At 40.6% G+C, this 21,562-nt stretch overlaps 1 protein-coding gene across 1 annotated transcript in view; it reads left to right on the top strand.

Annotated features, from left to right (window-relative positions):
- LOC143912311 (uncharacterized) overlaps positions 1–21,562 on the top strand; it is a 99,083-nt gene that overhangs the window by 35,285 nt on the left and 42,236 nt on the right. The window contains exons 21-27 of the mRNA XM_077431594.1: positions 12–346; positions 430–2,877; positions 3,500–3,805; positions 3,894–4,045; positions 20,213–21,027; positions 21,118–21,272; positions 21,345–21,557. Coding sequence (XP_077287720.1) covers positions 12–346; positions 430–2,877; positions 3,500–3,805; positions 3,894–4,045; positions 20,213–21,027; positions 21,118–21,272; positions 21,345–21,557 — 4,424 coding nt within the window. The remainder of the gene's footprint in view (positions 1–11; positions 347–429; positions 2,878–3,499; positions 3,806–3,893; positions 4,046–20,212; positions 21,028–21,117; positions 21,273–21,344; positions 21,558–21,562) is intronic.

The following is a 21,562-nucleotide window of genomic DNA, read 5'->3' as shown; positions in this document are numbered from 1 at the left end:
ATTGATTTTAGGATTTGAAGACGAATCAGATCTTGAGGATCAACTTGACAAACTTGAAGTAGATTTAATTGAAGCTTTGACCAAAGAACAGGGAAATCAAAATACTATTGAACAGTTCAGAAAAAATGTTCAAGATATTCACGACTGGTTCAATACAGTGTTGAAGCGGATGGAAGTGCTCGATAAAGGATCTGGTTTGTCTTGTCCTGAAAAGTTGAAAGCAATAATTGAACTCACAAACGAGTTCAATAGTTTGGGGCCAAAGAAACTTGACGGAGTGAAAAATATTGTATTGGATGTTATTAATGTTGTAAACAATTTAGATTCTCAACAAGTTGAAGAACAGGTATGATTTTTCTTTACATTAGAGTATTCATTTTATTAGAAATATGTGCTTATTAATATTTTTTGTTTTGTGTTATTTTTTAGTTAAAATCGGTAGAGCGACGTTACAATGATATAAACAACAGATTACAGCGAAAGGCTCAAGTATTGGAGATAACTCACAAAGAAATCGATGGTACTAGACAAGAAATTGAAGATACGAGAAACTGGGTGGCTCAAAAGATTAGTGAAATTACCGATCCAGAACCTCTTGGATTCGAAAGTAAAACAGCAAAGGATCGTCAGCAAGATTTAGTATTTTTGCTGAAGGAGGCTGACGGTAAGAAAACATTGGTCGACTCGTTGGAAAAGAAGGTTCGTAACATTCAAAATGAACTAGAGCCGACAGAACAAGCCCAACTCGAACAAGCCTTGTCGAATCTTGGCTCTGAACAAAAACAACTTTCAACTATGATCAAATCTGAAATTGAAAGAGTGGGCAATTCCATGCAAGCCAGAAAGAAGTTAGAAACAGACTTGGAAAAAGCTCACGCATGGATCAAATCTAAGCAGAGTGAAGTAAGAAAACTCGGCGGATACGCTCCATTGAAAGTTTCAAAGATCGAAAAAGAATTAGAAGAACATAAGATCCACAAGAGTGGTATTAAAGACTTCGGCGAGAACAAATTGAGTGATATTTCAAAACAAGCTAACAACATTTTGAAAGAATGTTCACCGGCTGATCGTGAAAAATTGCAAGCTTTGTTGGACGCTGTTAACAGAGAATATGATGCTTTGAAGAAAGAGTCCGATGAAAAGTATGCTGCTCTAAACGATCTGTTGCAGGGTCGTAAAGGTTTCGAAGAAGATCTTAACAAATGTCAGCACTGGTTGAACGAAGCTGAAGTTGCAATTTCAGCAGACTTAAGAACTTCTAACTTGGGACTTTTAGAAGAGCAACTGGCAAAATATAATAAATTGAATGACGAGGCTGCAAATATGGATGAAGCTATTAGCAATCTATCGGAGCAATGCAAAGTCATTTTACCAACGCTCTCCGATGCCGACAAACTTACATTGAACGAAGAACTTAATTCACTTAACGATAAGTATGCAAGAATTAAAGCAATCATCAGAGATAAGACTAAAGTTCTTCAAGATCATATTAAAGATCATAAAGATGCTGCTAATAAAATATCCGAAGCTGTGCAGTATATGACTCACATCAAAAATGAAATTAAGAATTTGAACAAACCAATCGGAAGTAAAATTGAGGACGTTCAAGGTATGCTAGTTGCCTATGAAACTATATTGAACGATTTGAAAGCAAATAAGGCGAAATTGGGCGATCTTCAAGGTGGCAATTTGGGTGATCTTCAAGATATTTTAAGTCAGCAAGATGATCTAATTCGAGCAATTGAAGATCAAATTTCCAAACTTAGATATTTACTACTTCTCAGAGAACAATTTATTGCTTTGATTAATGAAATTATGACTTTCATTATGAAGTATACAACCATAGTTACTGATATTGAAAAATCAGGAACAACTTCTGAAGAGAAGATTAAACGATACGATGATGTAATTCTTAAAATCCAAGAATGTGAAGCTACCCTTGCCGCAGCTAATGATAAAGGACAACAAATCGCTGGTGAAGGAACAGCCGCAGACAGAAATAGCATAACAGAGCAATTGCAATCATTGAAACAACAATTGCAGACACTCAGAAGAGCTGTCGAAAGTCAACGGCAAGAACATGAAAAGGCTGCAGCTGAACATAAGAAGGTAAGCAGCGATTTGATGAAAATATTGGAATGGTTACACGCCAATGAGGGTACTGTACGTTCGAGACCACTGCTTATGAGGAGCATTCAAAATACAGATAAGCAAATCGCCGAGCATTCTAAATTGGCTGATGATGTCAATAAACATCTAGATAACATTAGGAAATTGAAAGAATCCATTAAGCATGATGATGGAATGCCAAGTTCTTTATTGGAAATGCTATCGGAGGCAAATTCACTTTTGACAACACTCCCTAGAGAATTGGAGGAGCGCGGTAAATACTTGGATGACAATAAGCGTTATCGTCAAGATTATGCAGCTCTTGTTGAAAAGTTGAATGAGTGGGTCAAAGAAGCTAAAATAAGACTCGACATCGGTAAAGATGGTGTTGACTTCGAAAACATCATTACTGATTTGGAAGAGCACAAAATTTTCTTCAGCTCGGAGCAATCGTTGCGTGAATTGGTATCGCAGCAAATGCAGAAGGCTGCTGATAAGATTTGGCCATCATTGATCTCTTCCGAGCAAGAGGAACTGTCCAGAGAACAGCAAGAGTACAATCAACTACTCAAAAATACTTTAAATTCGGCAAAATCTCGACAGGTTCAACTCGAACAAGACGTTGAAATCTGGAAAGACTATTGTCAATTGGCTGAGAAGATTTTGGCTATTCTTGAGAGGACCAAGTTTGTCGATGAACCTGTTACTAGCTACGCTGGCTTGCAGTTCAACATTCAAAAGATTGATCACGCCTTGAACGATATTCAGGTGAGCTATTTTTGTGTTTAGAAGCTTAATTGAAATGACGGGATGCCGTTTTAGGTGTCGGGTATTTATTCTGGTGATGTCATGCGACCATTAGCTACAATCGAAAGTACTCAATGGATGATGATGGCATCATATTTGTCAGTGAGCACTGACGAGGTTGTCTGTAAGGTCGTTTCGCAACTAAATTTTGCGTCACAACGACTATTTGCTTACTTTAAGATTTTTTTTTAATTCCTAGTATATATAATATTTGAAAGTTTTCCTGTATGAAAAAATCGGTATGAATTATTGATATTTCTAAATTTTTTGTTTGGTAGATCTATAAAAAAGTAAAACATTAATTGAAGATATTATGTATGTAAAATAAAATTGTGCCGTAAAATTGAAAAATCTTTTTCATGAATTAATTTAATATTGTGTTTTAAGTATTTTTTAATGATAATGCGTCGTTTCAAACATCAATATAAATATTCATTAAAAGCAATCACCCATGACCTCTAATTGCTTTTTACAGATGTCACGGTGACTCAGTATATTTTTATTACGACATAAAATTCAAGGTCAATGGTAAAATGCTCATACATATGTATCTAAACTACAAACGAATTTTATTCTTATATAGGGCCAGCAGGCTCTGCTGGAGATCCTGCAGGAGCGGGCTCGCGAGCTAGTGCGTCAGGCAGACCCGTCTAGCCGACAACACATTGAATCCCGCGAAGCAGCCGTCGCTGCTCAGTGGGCTGAAGTGAGTGGAGACTTGGAGAAGCGTAAGGCCGCCCTAGCCGCCCTTTCCCAACGCTGGTCTGCCCTCGATGCTCTGAGGCAGAAGCTGGCAACTCCTATCGCTGCTCTTCACGCTCGTCTCCGTCACCTCGACCCGGCGCCACGCTCCCTAGCACACATCAACGACACCAGGAATGTCATACTTGTAAGTACACGGTTCATCTGCCATAAACCTAGCGCTTCCTTTTTGAAGATTTCGTCAATTAATTTACCATTGTCTGTGTAATGTGTAGGAAGTGCGCGGTGAGGCCGAATCTCTGGCGCCTTTATTGGAGGAAGTGCGGTCATTGGCGCCCACAGTTCTGGAATTCTTGGAGGCCAGCAGCCCTCCAGCCGCCACTGAGACCAAGGCTGGTTTACAAGAACTTTACAATGATTATGACAAGTAAGTGTTTCTTTGCATATTCTTAAAATCGATCCAATCTGATGTTTAGCGTTTCACTTTTAATACCAGTAATTATGTATTACCGAACCAATTTTTTAAATAATGTTATCGGTATATGCATTTAAAGTGAAGTTCTCGTTGCATATGAATTCTATATTATATTATATATAATTCAATTGTCCTTTTCGTATTATATTACAAAATACAATCATCACAGTACTGTGAAGAATCATTCAATCGTGAATGAATTTTTCAGTAGATATGAATTACTTAATATATGGTTAAATCAGTAGTAAAAAGCAATTACTGAGTGACAAAAACACTAATAATAAAAAATAATACATTCTTAAGATCATCACGTACATTCATCGACTCTTGTTTTAAATTTTACAAGCGCTTACTGGTTTTTGTGTTTTGAAGATGTCAAACTTTTACCATTTATTTTATAAAATGGAGTTAAGTAAAAATAAATTTGTATTAATAGGTCAAGAGATTACAAAGTTGCAGATAATATGTGACTTAGTCATTTGCTATTCAGATTTAGTACGATATAGCAAAACCAAATTTGTGCAGAACATTTTCCTTAAAATCTTTTTCTTCGTTGCTTTTCAGTATGTAATTTACATAAATATACCTATGTATGTAAACTAAGGTGACCATTCGTACTGGTTTTACCAGTAAAGTACCGGTTTTTTGAATATCTGTTCTGGCAGAATCCTTGGGATGGGCCTGTTTATAAATATCGAAATCAATTTTTTGCCATGAATTTCTAAATGTTCATTAATTTTTTCAATAACTCAAGTATGTGTTAAAAACATTCTTTTGAATAGTCCTGGTTTTGTCATATAACCTAAAAACATGTAAAATGGTCACCTCAATGTAGACTGATAGGAAAAGTTTATAAGAAAAGCAAATGAACCTAGAATTCATCCAAAATTTTTGCGTCATAATGCAAATAATGAAATTAATTTCTAGGTACTGATTTATCTCCATGTGACAATTGTAACTTTAGATTTATATTTAAAATGCTAAATCGGCCAATTTCGCGAACGAGTTTTCATACATTCTTACCATCTACAGAACTTTTCACACAGTTCACATGAAAATTTTTATAGTGACATCTATCCGTTATTTAAATAAATATTTTTAAAGTTCATTTATTTTATACGTATAATAAATTGATATTCAAATGTTTCATACGCTAGAAAAACAATTGACAAAATCGCCGTTTTTTGTGAACGATTAAATGGCGGAATATTTTTTGACTGAATTGCGGTCGGATGTGCATGCTGTAATTGCGAATATTATGTGACCAGGCTTGTTGCCGACTTTGCGAGGTAAACCGCAATTTAATTTAATTTAATCAATAAAATGAAAATTGCAACGATATTTGACTACATATTTACTAACTACTTCACACACGAGACACTGTGTTTACTATATTCGTATTTTTTATTTACTCTCCTGAGTGCATTCAATGGCTTATATATATTATACATATGAGACGAGCCAAAGTTTTCTTGCCAACAATACAATTGATTTGTTGTGAAAATACAACTGGTTACAGGACAAAACTGACTTTGTTTTTAAAACAGACGCATAGAGGGAATAAAGAATGTCGGTTTTACATAATTTAAGAATTTCGACATTGGAAAATTGAGCCCTTCAAGGTTTTATGCAAATTGGTGTCTAGTTTAGTCAAGGTTTTCGGGCTTTTACGATCGTCGCGTTTACATACATTTTTCAGGCTAGAAATGTACGATCGGTATACATCTGAGTTCCATCTTCAGGGCCGATCACGTTTCCAACATGCAAATGATTGGAGCGCAGACGACAAAACGGAAATGAAATTTAGATATCACGTTTCGCAGTCTGTTCTCACACATTGGCGAAATTGAATTATTCGGTACGATTTTATTGCCAGTGGATAATCAAAACAATGCTCGTATGCTAGGTCGCCTCATGCTTCATTGGCCAGCTTCCAAGGTGAAGACGATCTTTTATACTCACATTGTAACTTTTATACTCGATAATCGTGTAACTGTAAAACATAAAAAAAATATATGTACATATGTTTGTAGTTGAGCAAAATTTATTGGATAGCAGAGAAGATATTATACAGTGTTGGAGTAATATATTTATTTTAATTGCTCCACTTCGTTCGTGATTCGGTATACGATTGAGCTTCATTTTTAATAGAAAATAATTCATACAATATATTTAGGCTAGGTGGCATTTTTTAATCGCCGCAACTAAAAAGTTACACGTGCGTTCATTTTTCCAGATTATCATTATTTCAAAATGAGAGCAAGAAAAATATTTGGTTTTTGTTATATGCATTTCAATACCAGACGGCCATGGCAGATATTTAGTCAATAGTGCGCATTTTTCAAAACTGTCAGCAGGTTTTTAATCCCACAAAATATCAATCGTCGGTGCTAGCTGTAAATATCAATCGTCGTTTTGAGTACCTACTTAGAGCTCTAACCAAACTCGTTCTCTTTCATAAAAATATCATCATTGACTTTGTTTTATTTACTGATCTTTTAACACTTCCTCAATTCCTGCATATCTTTCATCTATGTACTATGTTCTAGACACTTTAGTTATATATCTTTAAGTTTAGTCTATCATATATTTATAATATCGCTATTCTGTGTCTGTGTATGTGTGTGAGTTTGTGTGAGTTTGTGTGTATGTCTGTGTAAGATAACGCTCGCCGTACTATAATAGTCGTTTCGATACGACATACATATGTACGTCACAGTTAAAACACTACCAACAAAACGTACGAATATAATAACAGATCAACAAAAAACTTCTATATACACTGTTTGCTATCAACGTTTCCTCTAGGAAAATTAGTCTGAACATTTAGCGCCATATATTGATTTTTTTTTTATTCATCAATTGGTATTTTATATTGTTTATACATATGTATATAGGTAGTTTTTGCCATTTATTTTTCGTATTAAACAATTATCTAATCTATAATTTGGAAAGAGACTTTGTATGTATGTAAATATCCTTGGTCGTCGTCGTCGTCGTCTTCGTCGTCTTCGTCGTCGTCCGTAGATCGGTGACGTCATCGAACACGTGATTCGATTTTTTTTTTTTTCGATCCATGGGCGCCGATTTGTTTTTTTCGATTCAATGGATTCACCCCCGCGGGGGCGCAAAGCGAGTAGTTTCATGGGGCCCCGCCAGGGGCGCCACAAGGGGCGCAGCCCCGTGGGGCCCCGAAGGGGGCCCGGGGGGCCCAGCCTCATGGGGCGCAGCCCCATGGGGCTCAAAAGGGGGTGCCACAAGGGGCGCAGCCCCGTGAAGCCCCGAAGGGGGCGCGGGGGGCCCAGCCTCATGGGGCGCAGCCCCATGGGGCTCAAAAGGGGGCGCCACAAGGGGCGCAGCCCCGTGGGGCCCCGAAGGGGGCCCGGGGGGCCCAGCCTCATGGGGCGCAGCCCCATGAGGCTCAAAAGGGGGCGCCACAAGGGGCGCAGCCCCGTGGGGCCCCGAAGGGGGCCCGGGGGGCCCAGCCTCATGGGGCGCAGCCCCATGGGGCTCAAAAGGGGGCGCCACAAGGGGCGCAGCCCCGTGGGGCCCAGCCTCATGGGGCGCAGCCCCATGGGGCTCAAAAGGGGGTGCCACAAGGGGCGCAGCCCCGTGAAGCCCCGAAGGGGGCGCGGGGGGCCCAGCCTCATGGGGCGCAGCCCCATGGGGCTCAAAAGGGGGCGCCACAAGGGGCGCAGCCCCGTGGGGCCCCGAAGGGGGCCCGGGGGGCCCAGCCTCATGGGGCGCAAGCCCTAATAGGCATTAACTAAGGGGGGCGAAGCCCTAGACGGCAATTAATCATGAGGGCGCGGAGGGGCGAAGCCCTAAAAGGCAACTGATCATGGGGGCGAAGCCTTAGACGGCATTTAATCATGGGGGCGCGGAGGGGCGAAGCCCTAAAAGGCATTAACTAAGGGGGGCGAAGCCCTAAACGGCAATTAATCTTGGGGGCGCGGGGGGCGAAGCCCTAAAAGGCATTAACTAGGGGGGGCGAAGCCCTAGACGGCATTTAATCATGGGGGTGCGGAGGGGCGAAGCCCTAAAAGGCATTAACTAAGGGGGGCGAAGCCCGAAACGGCAATTAATCTTGGGGGCGCGGGGGGCGAAGCCCTAAAAGGCATTAACTAAGGGGGGCGAAGCCCTAGACGGCTTTGAATCATGGGGGCGCGGAGGGGCGAAGCCCTAAAAGGCAACTGATCATGGGGGCGAAGCCCTAAACGGCAATTGCTCATGGGGCGTAGAGGGGCGAAGCCCTAGAAGGCAAAGGCTCAGGGGGGTGCCGAGGGCGAAGCCCTAGAAGGCAAAAAAAAAAAATTGATTTTTTTTTTTATTTTTTAAAAAAAATTTTTTGATTTTTTTTTTGATTTTTTTTTTGATTTTTTTTTATTTTTTTTTTAATTTTTTTTTAAAATTTTTTTTTAAAATTTTAAAATTTTTTAATTTTTTTTAATTAATTTTTTTTCATGAGGGCGCAGCCTCATGGGGCGCAGCCCCATGGGGCTCAAAAGGGGGCGCAGCTTTATGGGGCACAGCCTTATCGGCCGCAGCCTTATGGGGCGCTGTCTTATGGGGCGCAGCCTTAGGGGCGCAGTCTTATGGGGCGCAGCCTTAGGGGCGCAGTCTTATGGGGCGCCGCCCTAGGGGCGGGGGGGCGAAGCCCTAAAAGGCATTAACTAAGGGGGGCGAAGCCCTAAACGGCAATTAATCTTGGGGGCGCGGGGGGCGAAGCCCTAAAAGGCATTAACTAAGGGGGGCGAAGCCCTAGACGGCATTTAATCATGGGGGTGCGGAGGGGCGAAGCCCTAAAAGGCATTAACTAAGGGGGGCGAAGCCCTAAACGGCAATTAATCTTGGGGGCGCGGGGGGCGAAGCCCTAAAAGGCATTAACTAAGGGGGGCGAAGCCCTAGACGGCTTTGAATCATGGGGGCGCGGAGGGGCGAAGCCCTAAAAGGCAACTGATCATGGGGGGCGAAGCCCTAAACGGCAATTGCTCATGGGGCGTGGAGGGGCGAAGCCCTAGAAGGCAAAGGCTCAGGGGGGTGCCGAGGGCGAAGCCCTAGAAGGCAAAAAAAAAAAAATGATTTTTTTTTTTGATTTTTTTAAATTTTTTTTTTGATTTTTTTTTTTATTTTTTTTTTGATTTTTTTTTTGATTTTTTTTTTATTTTTTTTTTTATTTTTTTTTTTAATTTTTTAATTTTTTTTTTTTTTTTAATTAAATTAGCTTAGTCATGTTTAAGCGGTTTATATTATAAACACTGAGCGAAGCCGGGTAATACAGCTAGTCTAATCTATAATTTGGAAAGAGACTTTGTATGTATCCTTGGTCGTCGTCGTCGTCGTCTTCTTCGTCTTCTTCGTCGTCCGTAGATCGGTGACGTCATCGAACACGTGATTCGATTTTTTTTTTTCGATCTATGGGCGCCGATTTGTTTTATTCGTTTCGCGAGTAGCTTCATGGGGCCCCACCAGGGGCGCCACAAGGGGCGCAGCCCCGTGGGGCCCCGAAGGGGGCCCGGAGGGCGCAGCCTCATGGGGCTCAAAAGGGGGCGCAGCTTTATGGGGCACAGCCTTATCGGCCGCAGCCTTATGGGGCGCAACCTTATGGGGCGCAACCTTATGGGGCGCAGTCTTATGGGGCGCAGCCTTATGGGGCGCTGTCTTATGGGGCGCAGCCTTAGGGGCGCTGTCTTATGGGGCGCCGCCTTATGGAGCTTAGCCGCATGGGGCCCCGAAGGGGGCGCAGCCTCATGGGGCGCAGCCCCATGGGGCCCCAAACGGGGCGCAGCCTCATGGGGCCCCGAAGGGGGCGCAGCCTCATTGGGCCCCAAAGGGGGCGCAGCCTCATGGGGCACAGCCCCATGGGGCCCCGAAGGGGGCGCAGGGGGGCGCAGCCTCATGGGGCGCCGCCTTATGGGGCGCTGCCTTATGGGGCGCCGCCTTATGGGGCGCAGCCTTATGGGGCGCTGTCTTATGGGGCGCAGCCTTATGGGGCGCCGCCATATGGGGCGCAGCCTTATGGGGCGCTGCCTGATGGGGCGCCGCCTTATGGGGCGCCGCCTTATGGAGCTTAGCCGCATGGGGCCCCGAAGGGGGCGCAAGGGGGCGCAGCCTCCTGGGGCGCAGCCTCCTGGGGCACAGCCCCATGGGGCCCCGAAGGGGGTGCAGGGGGGCGCAGCCTCATGGGGCGAAGCCCCATGGGGCGCAGCCTTATGAGGCGAAGCCCTAAACGGCAACTGATCATGGGGGCGAAGCCCTTGACGGCATTTAATCATGGGGGCGCGGAGGGGCGAAGCCCTAAGAGGCATTAACTAAGGGGGGCGAAGCCCTAAACATCAATTAATCTTGGGGGCGCGGAGGGGCGAAGCCCTAAAAGGCATTAACTAAGGGGGGCGAAGCCCTAGACGGCATTTAATCATGGGGGTGCGGAGGGGCGAAGCCCTAAAAGGCATTAACTAAGGGGGCGAAGCCCTAAACGGCAATTAATCTTGGGGGCGCGGGGGGCGAAGCCCTAAAAGGCAACTGATCATGGGGGCGAAGCCCTAGACGGCAATTAATTAACCATGGGGACGTGGAGGGGCGAAGCCCTAGACGGCAATTAACCATGGGGACGTGGAGGGGCGAAGCCCTAAAAGGCAACTGATCACGGGGGCGAAGCCCTAGACGGCATTCAATCATGGGGGCGTGGAGGGGCGAAGCCCTAAAAGGCATTAACCAAGGGGGGCGAAGCCCTAGACGGCATTTAATCATGGGGGCGCGGAGGGGCGAAGCCCTAATAGGCATTTACTAAGGGGGGCGAAGCCCTAGACGGCATTTAATCATGGGGGCGCGGAGGGGCGAAGCCCTAAAAGGCATTAACTAAGGGGGGCGAAGCCCTAGACGGCATTTAATCATGGGGGCGCGGAGGGGCGAAGCCCTAATAGGCATTTACTAAGGGGGGCGAAGCCCTAGACGGCAATTAACCATGGGGACGTGGAGGGGCGAAGCCCTTAAAGGCATTAACTAAGGGGGGGCGAAGCCCTAGACGGCATTTAATCATGGGGGCGCGGAGGGGTGAAGCCCTAAAATCATGGGGGCGAAGCCCTAAACGGCAATTGCTCATGGGGGCGTGGAGGGGCGAAGCCCTAGAAGGCAAAGGTTCAGGGGGGCGCCGAGGGCGAAGCCCTAGAAGGCAAAAAAAAATTTTTTGATTTTTTTTTGATTTTTTTTTATTTTTTTTATTTTATTTTTTTTGATTTTTTTTTTAAATTTTTAAAATTTTTTTTAATTTTTTTTTTTTTTAATTAAATGTTTACTATTAGCTTAGTCATGTTTAAGCGGTTTATATTATAAACACTGAGCGAAGCCGGGTAATACAGCTAGTATGTATATAAATATTAAATTAAATATATTTAAAAGGTATTTGAAAAAAATTCAACCGCGTGCAGCTTGAACACAGGGCCGACTCATTTATTTTAATTTTTTTTATTTAATAATTTAATATGCCAACACCCATGCGATGATATTTCATCGGGTACAACATTAGTCTACAGAAACATTCGAACATTTTTGTTTGCATCAATTCTTTTACATATTAAAGTACATAGATTAGTAGAGATTGTTAATTTATGAGGGCCCACCCCAATCTACTGAAAAGGTGCGCAATAGTAAAGATCAGTGCACGATCTTTGCGTGCGCATTTTATCCGTGGAGTGGGGGTGGGCCATCACGAATAGAACGATCAATCACTACAAAACTAATTCATCTTTTTCCCTGCGCTACAAACGATTGCAAACCAAGCGGGCGCATGCTCATTTCATACTTTTGTCTCGGCTTTTGCCATTTTAAACTTGCCAGAAAGATCCAACTCAATTTTAAGAATTGCCAATCATCAATGTACATCGAAATGTCATCTGCGCAACCCCATGAATATCTTGTCTTTCGTACATGCTGAAATTCAAACAGTTAAAATTCAATCGAAATGAGCATGCAGCCGGGTGGTTTGCAATCATTTGTAGCAAACCCCATCTTTTTTATTATTCCATATATGTATTTATGTACGCTATTTTAATATTATTTCCTAAATGTAATACGTGTTATATTACCCAAAGTCCAATGCACTCAAAGGAACACGAAACGATGTATGCTCGGCATAAATAAGATATATAGGAAACGGAATAAATTATATGTAAATTAAATTCGAGTAGGAAATTTCTTTAAATGCAAAGAAGAGACGCGTGAAATTAGGATAGATTGTATTTGAGCGAATGTATGCCGTTTTTAAATAAAAAAATTCCACTTAATCCGAAGAAAAAGATTTTCGATCAATGTCTTTTGCCAATGACGTTTGGATGTAAAACTTGGAGATACCGAAATGTTATACAAAGTCCAATGCACTCAAAGATATATGGAATGTTGTATAATTGGCATTACGAGGAGAGATAGGGAACGGAATACGTGGGTGAGAAGTATGACAAGGGTAGTCGATATAGTGGAGAGAGCGAAGAGATTGAAATGTCAATGGATGGGTCACGTAGCTAGAAGAAAGGATAAAATAAGTGCTGGAATGGCACCCGAGAGAATTTATATAGAAGGGTGAAAGGAAAGCCGCAAGGAAGGTGGGTGGAAAAAATTAAAAAATGTGTGGGGTGAGGTGGATGTGAGTTGCGCAATACAGAGACGAATATAAGTGTTTTGGAGAGGCCCTCATACAGTAGTGGATGGTGAATGGCTGTAAATGCTGATAATGATAAAGAGGGTGTTACTTTCAGTTTTAACGTTTCGTTAATTATTTTTAAAATCCGTGCGGTCAATTACCATGTATAGTCCGGCCAATGACTGTGCCGAGTATTTATGTATGTATGTTTATTAAATGATATATTGCTGTCGAATGTGCCGTTAGAACATTAGAGGCAACCCTGGTTTCGATCGATGGCTCGAGTTGGCACGGCAAAAAGCTTTCGCGACTTCGTCTCGCCGTTCAGCACAACACGTCCAATTTCTTTTTATAAATGTCAAGGTCGTCCGTGTATCCATAATGCGTGCATTTGGCAAAGCCGGAGAATTTTCGCTTTTGGCCAAACACGTGCTAGTACGAACATACATACATGTATGTACGTACATACATATGTATGTATTGTAATTATGTTCGTGTTGTTTTCGTTCGTTGTCGAGTTGAAACGGAAATCGATACAATTCGCTTTCAGCAATCCGTTTACAGGAACACGACGTTTTCGACACTGGACATCCATCAATGGAGGTTCTAAATTTAACGACGGTGACTTCACGCAGACATAAATACATACATACATATATTATTTGAATGTCACCTTTGAATCCAAACAATAATTTCGCCATAAAACTATGTGAATTGGTGGTGCTTATTGGACATTATCTTATCCTTTTAATGCTTTGCAATTTATGATACGTCATAAATACGTCCAGGCGCGTAACTACTATGTCGCAAGTGTATGCAGTGCATGCGGGCCTTTTAAAAGGATTTTGGGGCCCAAAAGAAAGAAAATTAAAACAAAATTCAATTTTGTCTTTATTTGCATACTCAGAAATGTTCACAGATCGATTGGTTTTTTAAATTATTCAAATAAAGTTATAACTTTGTTAAGAAGAGATCTTAATGCAACAATGTCTATTAGGCAGTTTTCGGATTTGCTAATTTCAAAATTTAATTCTATGGGAAGTGAATTTGATTAAGTATACACAACCTTTTTATAATTATTACTAGATTTTTCTATTCCTACAGTCTTCCGATCGTTTTGAAACTTTGCCATTTTGTGCGATGGTGAAAAATAATCGTAATCGACACGTTTAAAAATTCAAAAATTTTGGACATCTTTACGTTTAGCGGTCAGTAACCTTATGTATATGTTTGACCTTTCGCCACCCTCTCGTTTGGTCAGATTTTATTATTTTCACATTGCCGGTTACTGTCGCTAGTGTCGAACGAACTTTTAGTAAATTAAAATTCATAAATGAGTCAACTCAGGCTCAGTGAATTGGCAATATTATCGATTGAACATGAAGAAGCTCCAAAAATATCTTTGAAAGGTGTAATTAAAGAATTTGCGACTTCGAAAGCGAGGAAAAAGAACATTTAAATTATGCGAGTTTATTATCAATTTTAATTTTAATAAAAAAATACAAAAGGCCAAGTTTTTCTAGTTACGCCACTGCCGTAATCCCATTGATACAAATATGTACATACGTATATGATGTTGCTAAATTTTAATTTGGAATATCTACATATAATAATAAAAACTTTTTTTTCCAGGCGATAGGGAGAATAGTGCAATCCCCAACGCCCATATAAATAATATATAGATAATAACATTAGTGAAAAATAATAATAATAAATGATAATAATAAATAATAATAATAATAAAAACAATCAATCAATATAGACATACATGTGTATTTATTTTTTGAAATAGGTATTCTTTACTTATTTAGCGTCGCCTTATATAAGATGCGCGCAAAACCGGGGTGAAAACCTTCATTTTGACTTTCAGACAAGGACGAAAATTGCGCATTGAGTACGTACGCGTCTGCTTATTCCGTCTCGTTTGAAAGTCGTCTGTGCGATTTTCAGAGGCGCCGAAAAGGCAATCCTTTGCATTATTTCGATACGCGCGTTTTTTTTTTGTTTTTAAATTTTATTATAAACTGTGAATCAGTTTTGAATATGTATTCTAAAAATTCGGCGACCATTAATTTTCGCTAGCGAAACTATCTAGGATACCATGGCATGGGTAAAATTAAAATTATCGTCGTAGAAGTAAATCTGTCTGTTCACGCAACAACACGTGCAACGCATATTTTAACATTCGGACAAGGCGAACCGAAAATATAGTTTGTAGATTTTAATTTTGTCATTGAAACGTTCGGATGATCCTTATTATAATATATCGCTACTGTGCGGATGTGTGCTCGACGAGCGTTTCCTATGTTTCGAATGTTTATCACGTGTACAAAGTTGCCAGGAGATTCTACATATTGGAGTTTAAGCACACGTGTACTATGCACAGACGTAGAGATAATGAAAAAATCGTATATGTAGTGATTCATCGACCTTAAGCTTCTCGACATATATTATATTTACATAATATAGATTGGTGAATTTATTATTTTTGCTTGGCAAACTTCGTACGAGTGTTAACGAACTGTGAGCATTTTGAGTGTAGGCGAGGGTAAATAAAAATAATATATGCAACGTAGAATGATACAAGTGTTGTGGTCGGTGCACACTGAAAATACGAAAGGGATTTATATTTTAGTTTTGTACGAATGTATGTATAGGAATCCTTCTAAGGAAATTGGAATAATGCAGCTGCTTCGAAGATAATTTAAGCAGTACGTGGCCGTGGTATTATACATTTTCTGAGAAATGTGGATATTTTTATCTGTATAAAAATTTGAAGAGGTTTTGCGACTACTATTAGTATTGGGTATCATTGAATACGTTCGGATTGCTCACATCCTAGGAATATGAAGGCGTATAAAAAATCGTTAAATACGTACCTCGGATAGGTTATTGAATTGTCGCGTGGTAGGAGTTGAATTTATAGCATGCGGATGGACTGACATGTCATCGCATTTTATCACCGAAGATTTATTGACTCATATGAACGTTGGATCAATCTTTACAATACCGTCTTTAGGAAAACATTTGTGTTGTGGACGACGAGTCGTCGCCCACGCGTGATAAATTTAAAATATGTGTACGCATTATTACAAATTATATTACGTATGTATGTATGTTAGGTACATACCGTCATCGTTTCGAGTCTTTCGGTTGTGCGAATTTTCGCAACTGGTTGTAAGATTTTTTTGGGTTTTGTGACGTTGGCGTGTTTCAGGTCGATTTTTGCATTCGCCGTCCGCTATTTAGACAGAGTTCGGCTTCGGAAAACGGGTGTTGCATCATCGGGCGAAAATCTTCGCCTTCGGGCAAACTTTGGCAACTTTTCGGCTCGGTGATAAATAGCGACTTGCTTTTGAATCGCGTGTCGCCTTTTCTAAATGTTTCAATCTCATTCATCAACTCTGTACCCTTCAGAACACCGTCGTTTTCCAAATGAAACAATTTTTCCACAGTTATATGCATATGTAGGTCTCTGTGTATACTTACGCATGGATGGAAGCCGGTAAATAATGGCTTTTAATAACCTTAATGGTTGTTTGTCACAAAAGCTATGAAAGGTATAGTTTGAATAGTGGTTGATGTCGTTTTTGTTCTAGTGGGTATTAATGACATGTATATTCGTAATACATATACATACAATTTGTATTGGGAATGATGTTCTTTAAATTTTTTTTAAATACAAATCTTTATCTGTAATCTAAGCGACATTTGTGTAATACAATTGTTGCCCTCCGTTTATTAATAATGATTTATTACCACTCATCAGACTTCCTCTTTTTTCTAGTGTAAAAATGTTGTGTATTCCAATTAAGGTTTGTGCCCGGGAATTCACGGAATTTTTTATGTCACGTGACCTGGGAATCCTTATCTCGAATCCCGGGAAAATTATTTCAATCAAAACGTGCTTTAAATCTTATATATAATTTCGAAAGAGACTTTGTATGTAATGTTTGGTTGGGAACATCGAAAACAAATCAAAGTCTCTATGACGACGATCGTTGAATGTTATTTTTTTTTGGATTCAAATAAATGTTTAAATATTTACTATTAGCCATGTTTTAGCTGTTTATATTACAAATACCGAGCGAAGTCGGGTAAAATCACTAGTGTTATAATGAAGGCGAATATATGCATATCCACCATGAAACTATTATGAAGCAAGTGAATCCTTTTTAATAAACTTCTTTTTAGTTCAGAAATGATTTGTTACTAACCTCTTCTTAGTTCAGAATCGATTTTGTCGTCTGACGAAGTTTGGGTTCTTATCCGATCGTTTTCAAACTTTGCCATTTTGCTCGGTTTGGTCATTTGTATTGACGATTTCACGGTGGAAGAAATTCTTTTAGATTCTGATGAAGATGAGACGATTGGGTGTTTGATGATGAATGCAGAATTAAATAAGGAGTTATCAAAGAAAAATCTATAAAATAGCGTTAATATAAATAGCCTCGACTGTAAAAAATAAATTAAAATATATGTACGTGCCGATAGGAGACAAAAAGCTTTTAAAAACAGATAATTTAAAAAAATTATTTTCGTCCCTATTAAAACTTGAAAACTTACTTTTACCAAAACTGCTGGAAATATTTGTACCAAATCTAAAAATATACTTTCGGGTTCTCATTTAAATGTTTTAGCATTCATAAGAAGCTATATATGTACATATTTCAAATAAATTTACTTTTATAATTATATTTTTCTCGGTTAACAAAATACATTGTTTAATATTTTATAACAAAAAATATTAATTAAAAAATTGTATTAAAAATAAAATTCCGGGAATCCCGGAAATTATCCTGAACTCCGTCCCATGTCCCGGGAATCGATAAAGTCCGGGTAATCAGAAACCTTTAATACTTTCAATGCTGAAAAAATTTGGCCCTAGGTCACTAGTTGTCGTCATATCAAGATCCCTTGTATCCTGCTTGCGCACACGTAAGTAAGGGTGTGCGGTAAACATAGGGAGATTTTCACGGTACTCCACTACTATGAATTCATTTTTTTACGAGTCTTTTTTATGTTTGTTGTTCTTTTTTTCGTTTTATTTAAGAATTTTAATTTCATATTTATTCATTAATTTACATACATACATAGTACTTCTTCTGCACTTTGTCATAGAGGTGATTGTTAGAACAATATAATTATATTAATTTCGATTTGATTTAGAGCGTGGATTATATTTACACTTCACTATCATGGAATTGAACTATGTATGTTTTCCGAGTATTTATTTTCCAAATACTGATAATATATGCATGTATGAATAAATAAAAAGTCCAATCGTGACTTCCGCACCCAATTTAGATTGCAAATTTCGATGTCCTTTGCGGATTTCGTTCAGTGAAAAGTTCACGGTTGGTCGATCGTTCGGTACACAACGTTCGAGATTTTGTATTCATCATTATTTTTGACACATCCTGTTGCAGTGCAGTCGAATTTAGTCAGGGCCGTAGTTAATCTGTGTATTTATATTGAATGTATGATACATGCTTTATCGCGTGCTGTATGTACATACGTGTACACGTACATACATATGTACATGCATACGTATGCTTGAATGGAATTTGACTTGTGGCGATGATTTCAGTTTTTAGTTTGCTCTCATTCAGAAATTTATTTATTTTTTTTGACGTAGAAGCGATTGAAGTAAAGTTTGGCAAGGGTCCACTGTTATCGTTTAACGTTCCGATTCTTCTTTTGTTTTTTTGCCTCGCAGCAGATCCTTGGAAGCTGTAGCTGTGTTGGTTTTTTTTCGGTCCGTTCCCGTCTCTTCTATTTTTCGATCTAGCTGACGTTCGGTCCACTCGAGTTTTCTCCGCTGCTAGAATTCGTATTTTTGAAGTAGTGACATCATCCGGTCGCACCTGAAGAATGTTTATATTTTGTATTCTGAACGTACGGCTCGTTAGCGCTCTTCCAAGGCGATTTTATTCGTCAGCGAATGACCTGTCGTCCTTAGTAAAGCGGCTCATACATACATATGATGATTTTCATAATCAACCTCCACTTACGCATCCTGAAAGATGTGTCATATTTATATGTATATTTTTCATATCATTATTTGTTTATATATGTATGTACGCAGATATGTATATACATCGTCATGTTGTTATTTTTTCGACGGTATTTATGATTAGCATTTTTTTGTTGAGTTTATATTGCGATAACTCGACGCAGCCTTATCTCCGTGTATTAATTTTAAAATTCTTATTACTGGTTTATTGCGATAAGATAAGCTGGATTATATTTTCATGCCGTATAGTTAACTAACTGCAAAAAAATGAAATGCGGCTAGCAAAATAAGTTTATGGAACGTAAAAATTATATGCATATATATAGCAATGACGTTTGCCACCGGTTAGGTTGGGGAATTTGTATCGTGTCTAATTTTATATAAGGTGTCCCACTTACTTGCGAATAGTCTTATGGCGTATTTATACCCAAACTTTCGATAACATGTTTAGTCTGAAAGTCGGAAAACGGCTAGACATGCGAAAACTCGCGATGACATATTTGTATACTATATATATATATATATATGTATACTATACATATGTTGGTGTATTTTTGACGAGTCCAATGACCAGATTATGCTGTCCATATGAGTGAGATCGACGAAGCGTGCCTCGGAACAACGAAAAAAAAAAATGAGCCGTATTGAAAATGGATGATTCTGTTGAAGAGAACGTATGAAATCACGTGGAGCGGTGTCCACGTGTTCGTTGATTTTGCACGTTGTTTATATTATGCAAACTGCGACTGTTTATGTTATGCAAGTCTTGTGCAGTAATTATTTTAAGCGGTTATACTTTTTTTCATTTTACAGCTGGTTGTCCGTTTCGAATATGATGTCTATTTTTAGAAATGTTATTCAACGTTTGTATTTTTTTTTTTTGGGATTTTATGTTGATTATCAATCGCGCCCGAAAGCCTATATATGGATGTTATGTAAATGGTGCGTCGTTACGTTTTGCGGTTTTCCTAATCCGCAATGCAGATGTGTGTGAAGTCTGTCGATTAGGTGTCGGATGACGAGTTTTATCGAGGATTGTTGGGTTTTTAGTATGGATTTCGAGTGCATGAGAGCACGTTCAGGGTGGGCAGTGCCGTCCGGGGAGGGCTATATCGGGCGCGGCGATGCGGGGCGGCTGCCCGGTGGGGCGCCTTCTCTGCCAGATCTCCCTGGGCGGTGGCACTGGATGGCTGGAGGCGTCACGGGAAGCCGGAAACTAGCAGGTGCCCCCCTGACCTCCTGACATAACCCTTTCGAGTTTCAGCACAGCGAAATCAACACCATGCCGCGTGTTCTCAACGCTCATTCGTCTCGTTTCGGCGAGCTGTTGCTATTTTGGGCCGACATCAACATTGGCCGCTCGACTATTCGCGTCAGCGTTCATTATTTAGATCGAATCTAAAATAGAACGTATGTGCGTGTGTTATATATGTACCTATATTTTCACGTGGTTTGTTTTTCTTTGCAGGCTCCTGAAACTGCTGTCGGATCGCCTCGAAAAGGTCGACAGGGACCTCGCTGACATTGTTGAAGCGCAGAAGCGCATCGCAGCACTCAAGGAAGTAATCGACCGGACGCTGAAGGACGTGAGGACTTTCAAAGTGTTCGGTGAGAATCAGACCGACCTCGACAACGCTTTGGAGGACCTCAAAAAGCGCACCTCGAAGGCCACGAAAGATTGCAAGGCGCTAATAGGCGACACCGAAAAGAAGTACGGGGGTGCTCAACAGTCGGTGCCGTCTGATCTTTCGCAGGAGCTGTCCGCTTTGGAACTGCTCGCCGAGACTCTGAACAACGCCATGGAGGAGAAGGATCGCGAGTTCAAGCGGGCGAGGACCGTCAGGTACGACTACAGCGCGGACGTCGACGAAGTGCAAACTTGGTTGCAAAAGGCGGAACTTCAAATACAAGACAGAACTTTGGAACCTGTGGCGCTCAAGGAGCGGCTGCAGCAACTGCAGTCCGAAATCGGACCCATCGGGGACAAACTGGAGAGGTTGACCAAGAACGGCAGGACCATGATCGAAAACAGCCAAGACGATAGCGAAAAGGACTTGATCAAGTCGACCATCGACAACCTGACCGATCACATGTCGCAAGTCAAGAGCTTGTTGGAAGATAAGAAACAGAAAGTAGCCGACTGTTTGGACGCATGGGCGAGATTCTTAGCCCTCAACGAAACGGTGCGTCAGTGGGTGGAGACGCAGAGGGAGTTTTTGGCTCAATCACTGCATCTGACCACTTTGCAACAGACGCGCCAGAAGCTCAACGAGTACTCGGTACGTTCACACATCGGCAACACGTCGTCGTAATCGCGTTCGATTTTAGATCAACTTACCTTTATTTTATTTATTTTTTTATTTATATAGGGAGTTCTGAAGGGTTGTAAAACACAAACGAAGAATTTGAGCGAAATGTCCAAGGAAATTGAAAATATCGGACAGGTCGCGAGCGTCGGAGAACTTCCCAGAATACTAGAAGCTACCGAGTCTTCCAAGGCTGAAGTAGAAGCTACGTTGGTCGAGAGGGTAAATTTTATTTGTACCAAAAAAAAAAAAAAGTTGTGTAACTCTGTTTTAATGATTTGTTTATATGCATAGAACGCTCTTTTGCAAGAGACATCAGAGGAATGGGAACAATGCGAGAAGAAGATGAAAGATGTGCGTCATTGGATCGATAAAACGAAACAGGCGTTGGATTCGCCCCAAAACAAGAAGAAGCCACTGCGCGATCAATTGACGTTGCGTGAAAAGATCCTCGGCGACATTTCGATCCAGAAAACCAAAATTTCAATGTCTGTCGACAAATTGAACGTAAG

This window comes from Arctopsyche grandis, chromosome 5 (genome assembly GCF_051622035.1).
Source record: "Arctopsyche grandis isolate Sample6627 chromosome 5, ASM5162203v2, whole genome shotgun sequence".
Classification (NCBI taxonomy): domain Eukaryota; kingdom Metazoa; phylum Arthropoda; class Insecta; order Trichoptera; family Hydropsychidae; genus Arctopsyche; species Arctopsyche grandis.
The sequence above is the reverse complement of the archived record's forward strand: the minus strand, read 5'-3'. Positions and strand labels throughout refer to the sequence as shown.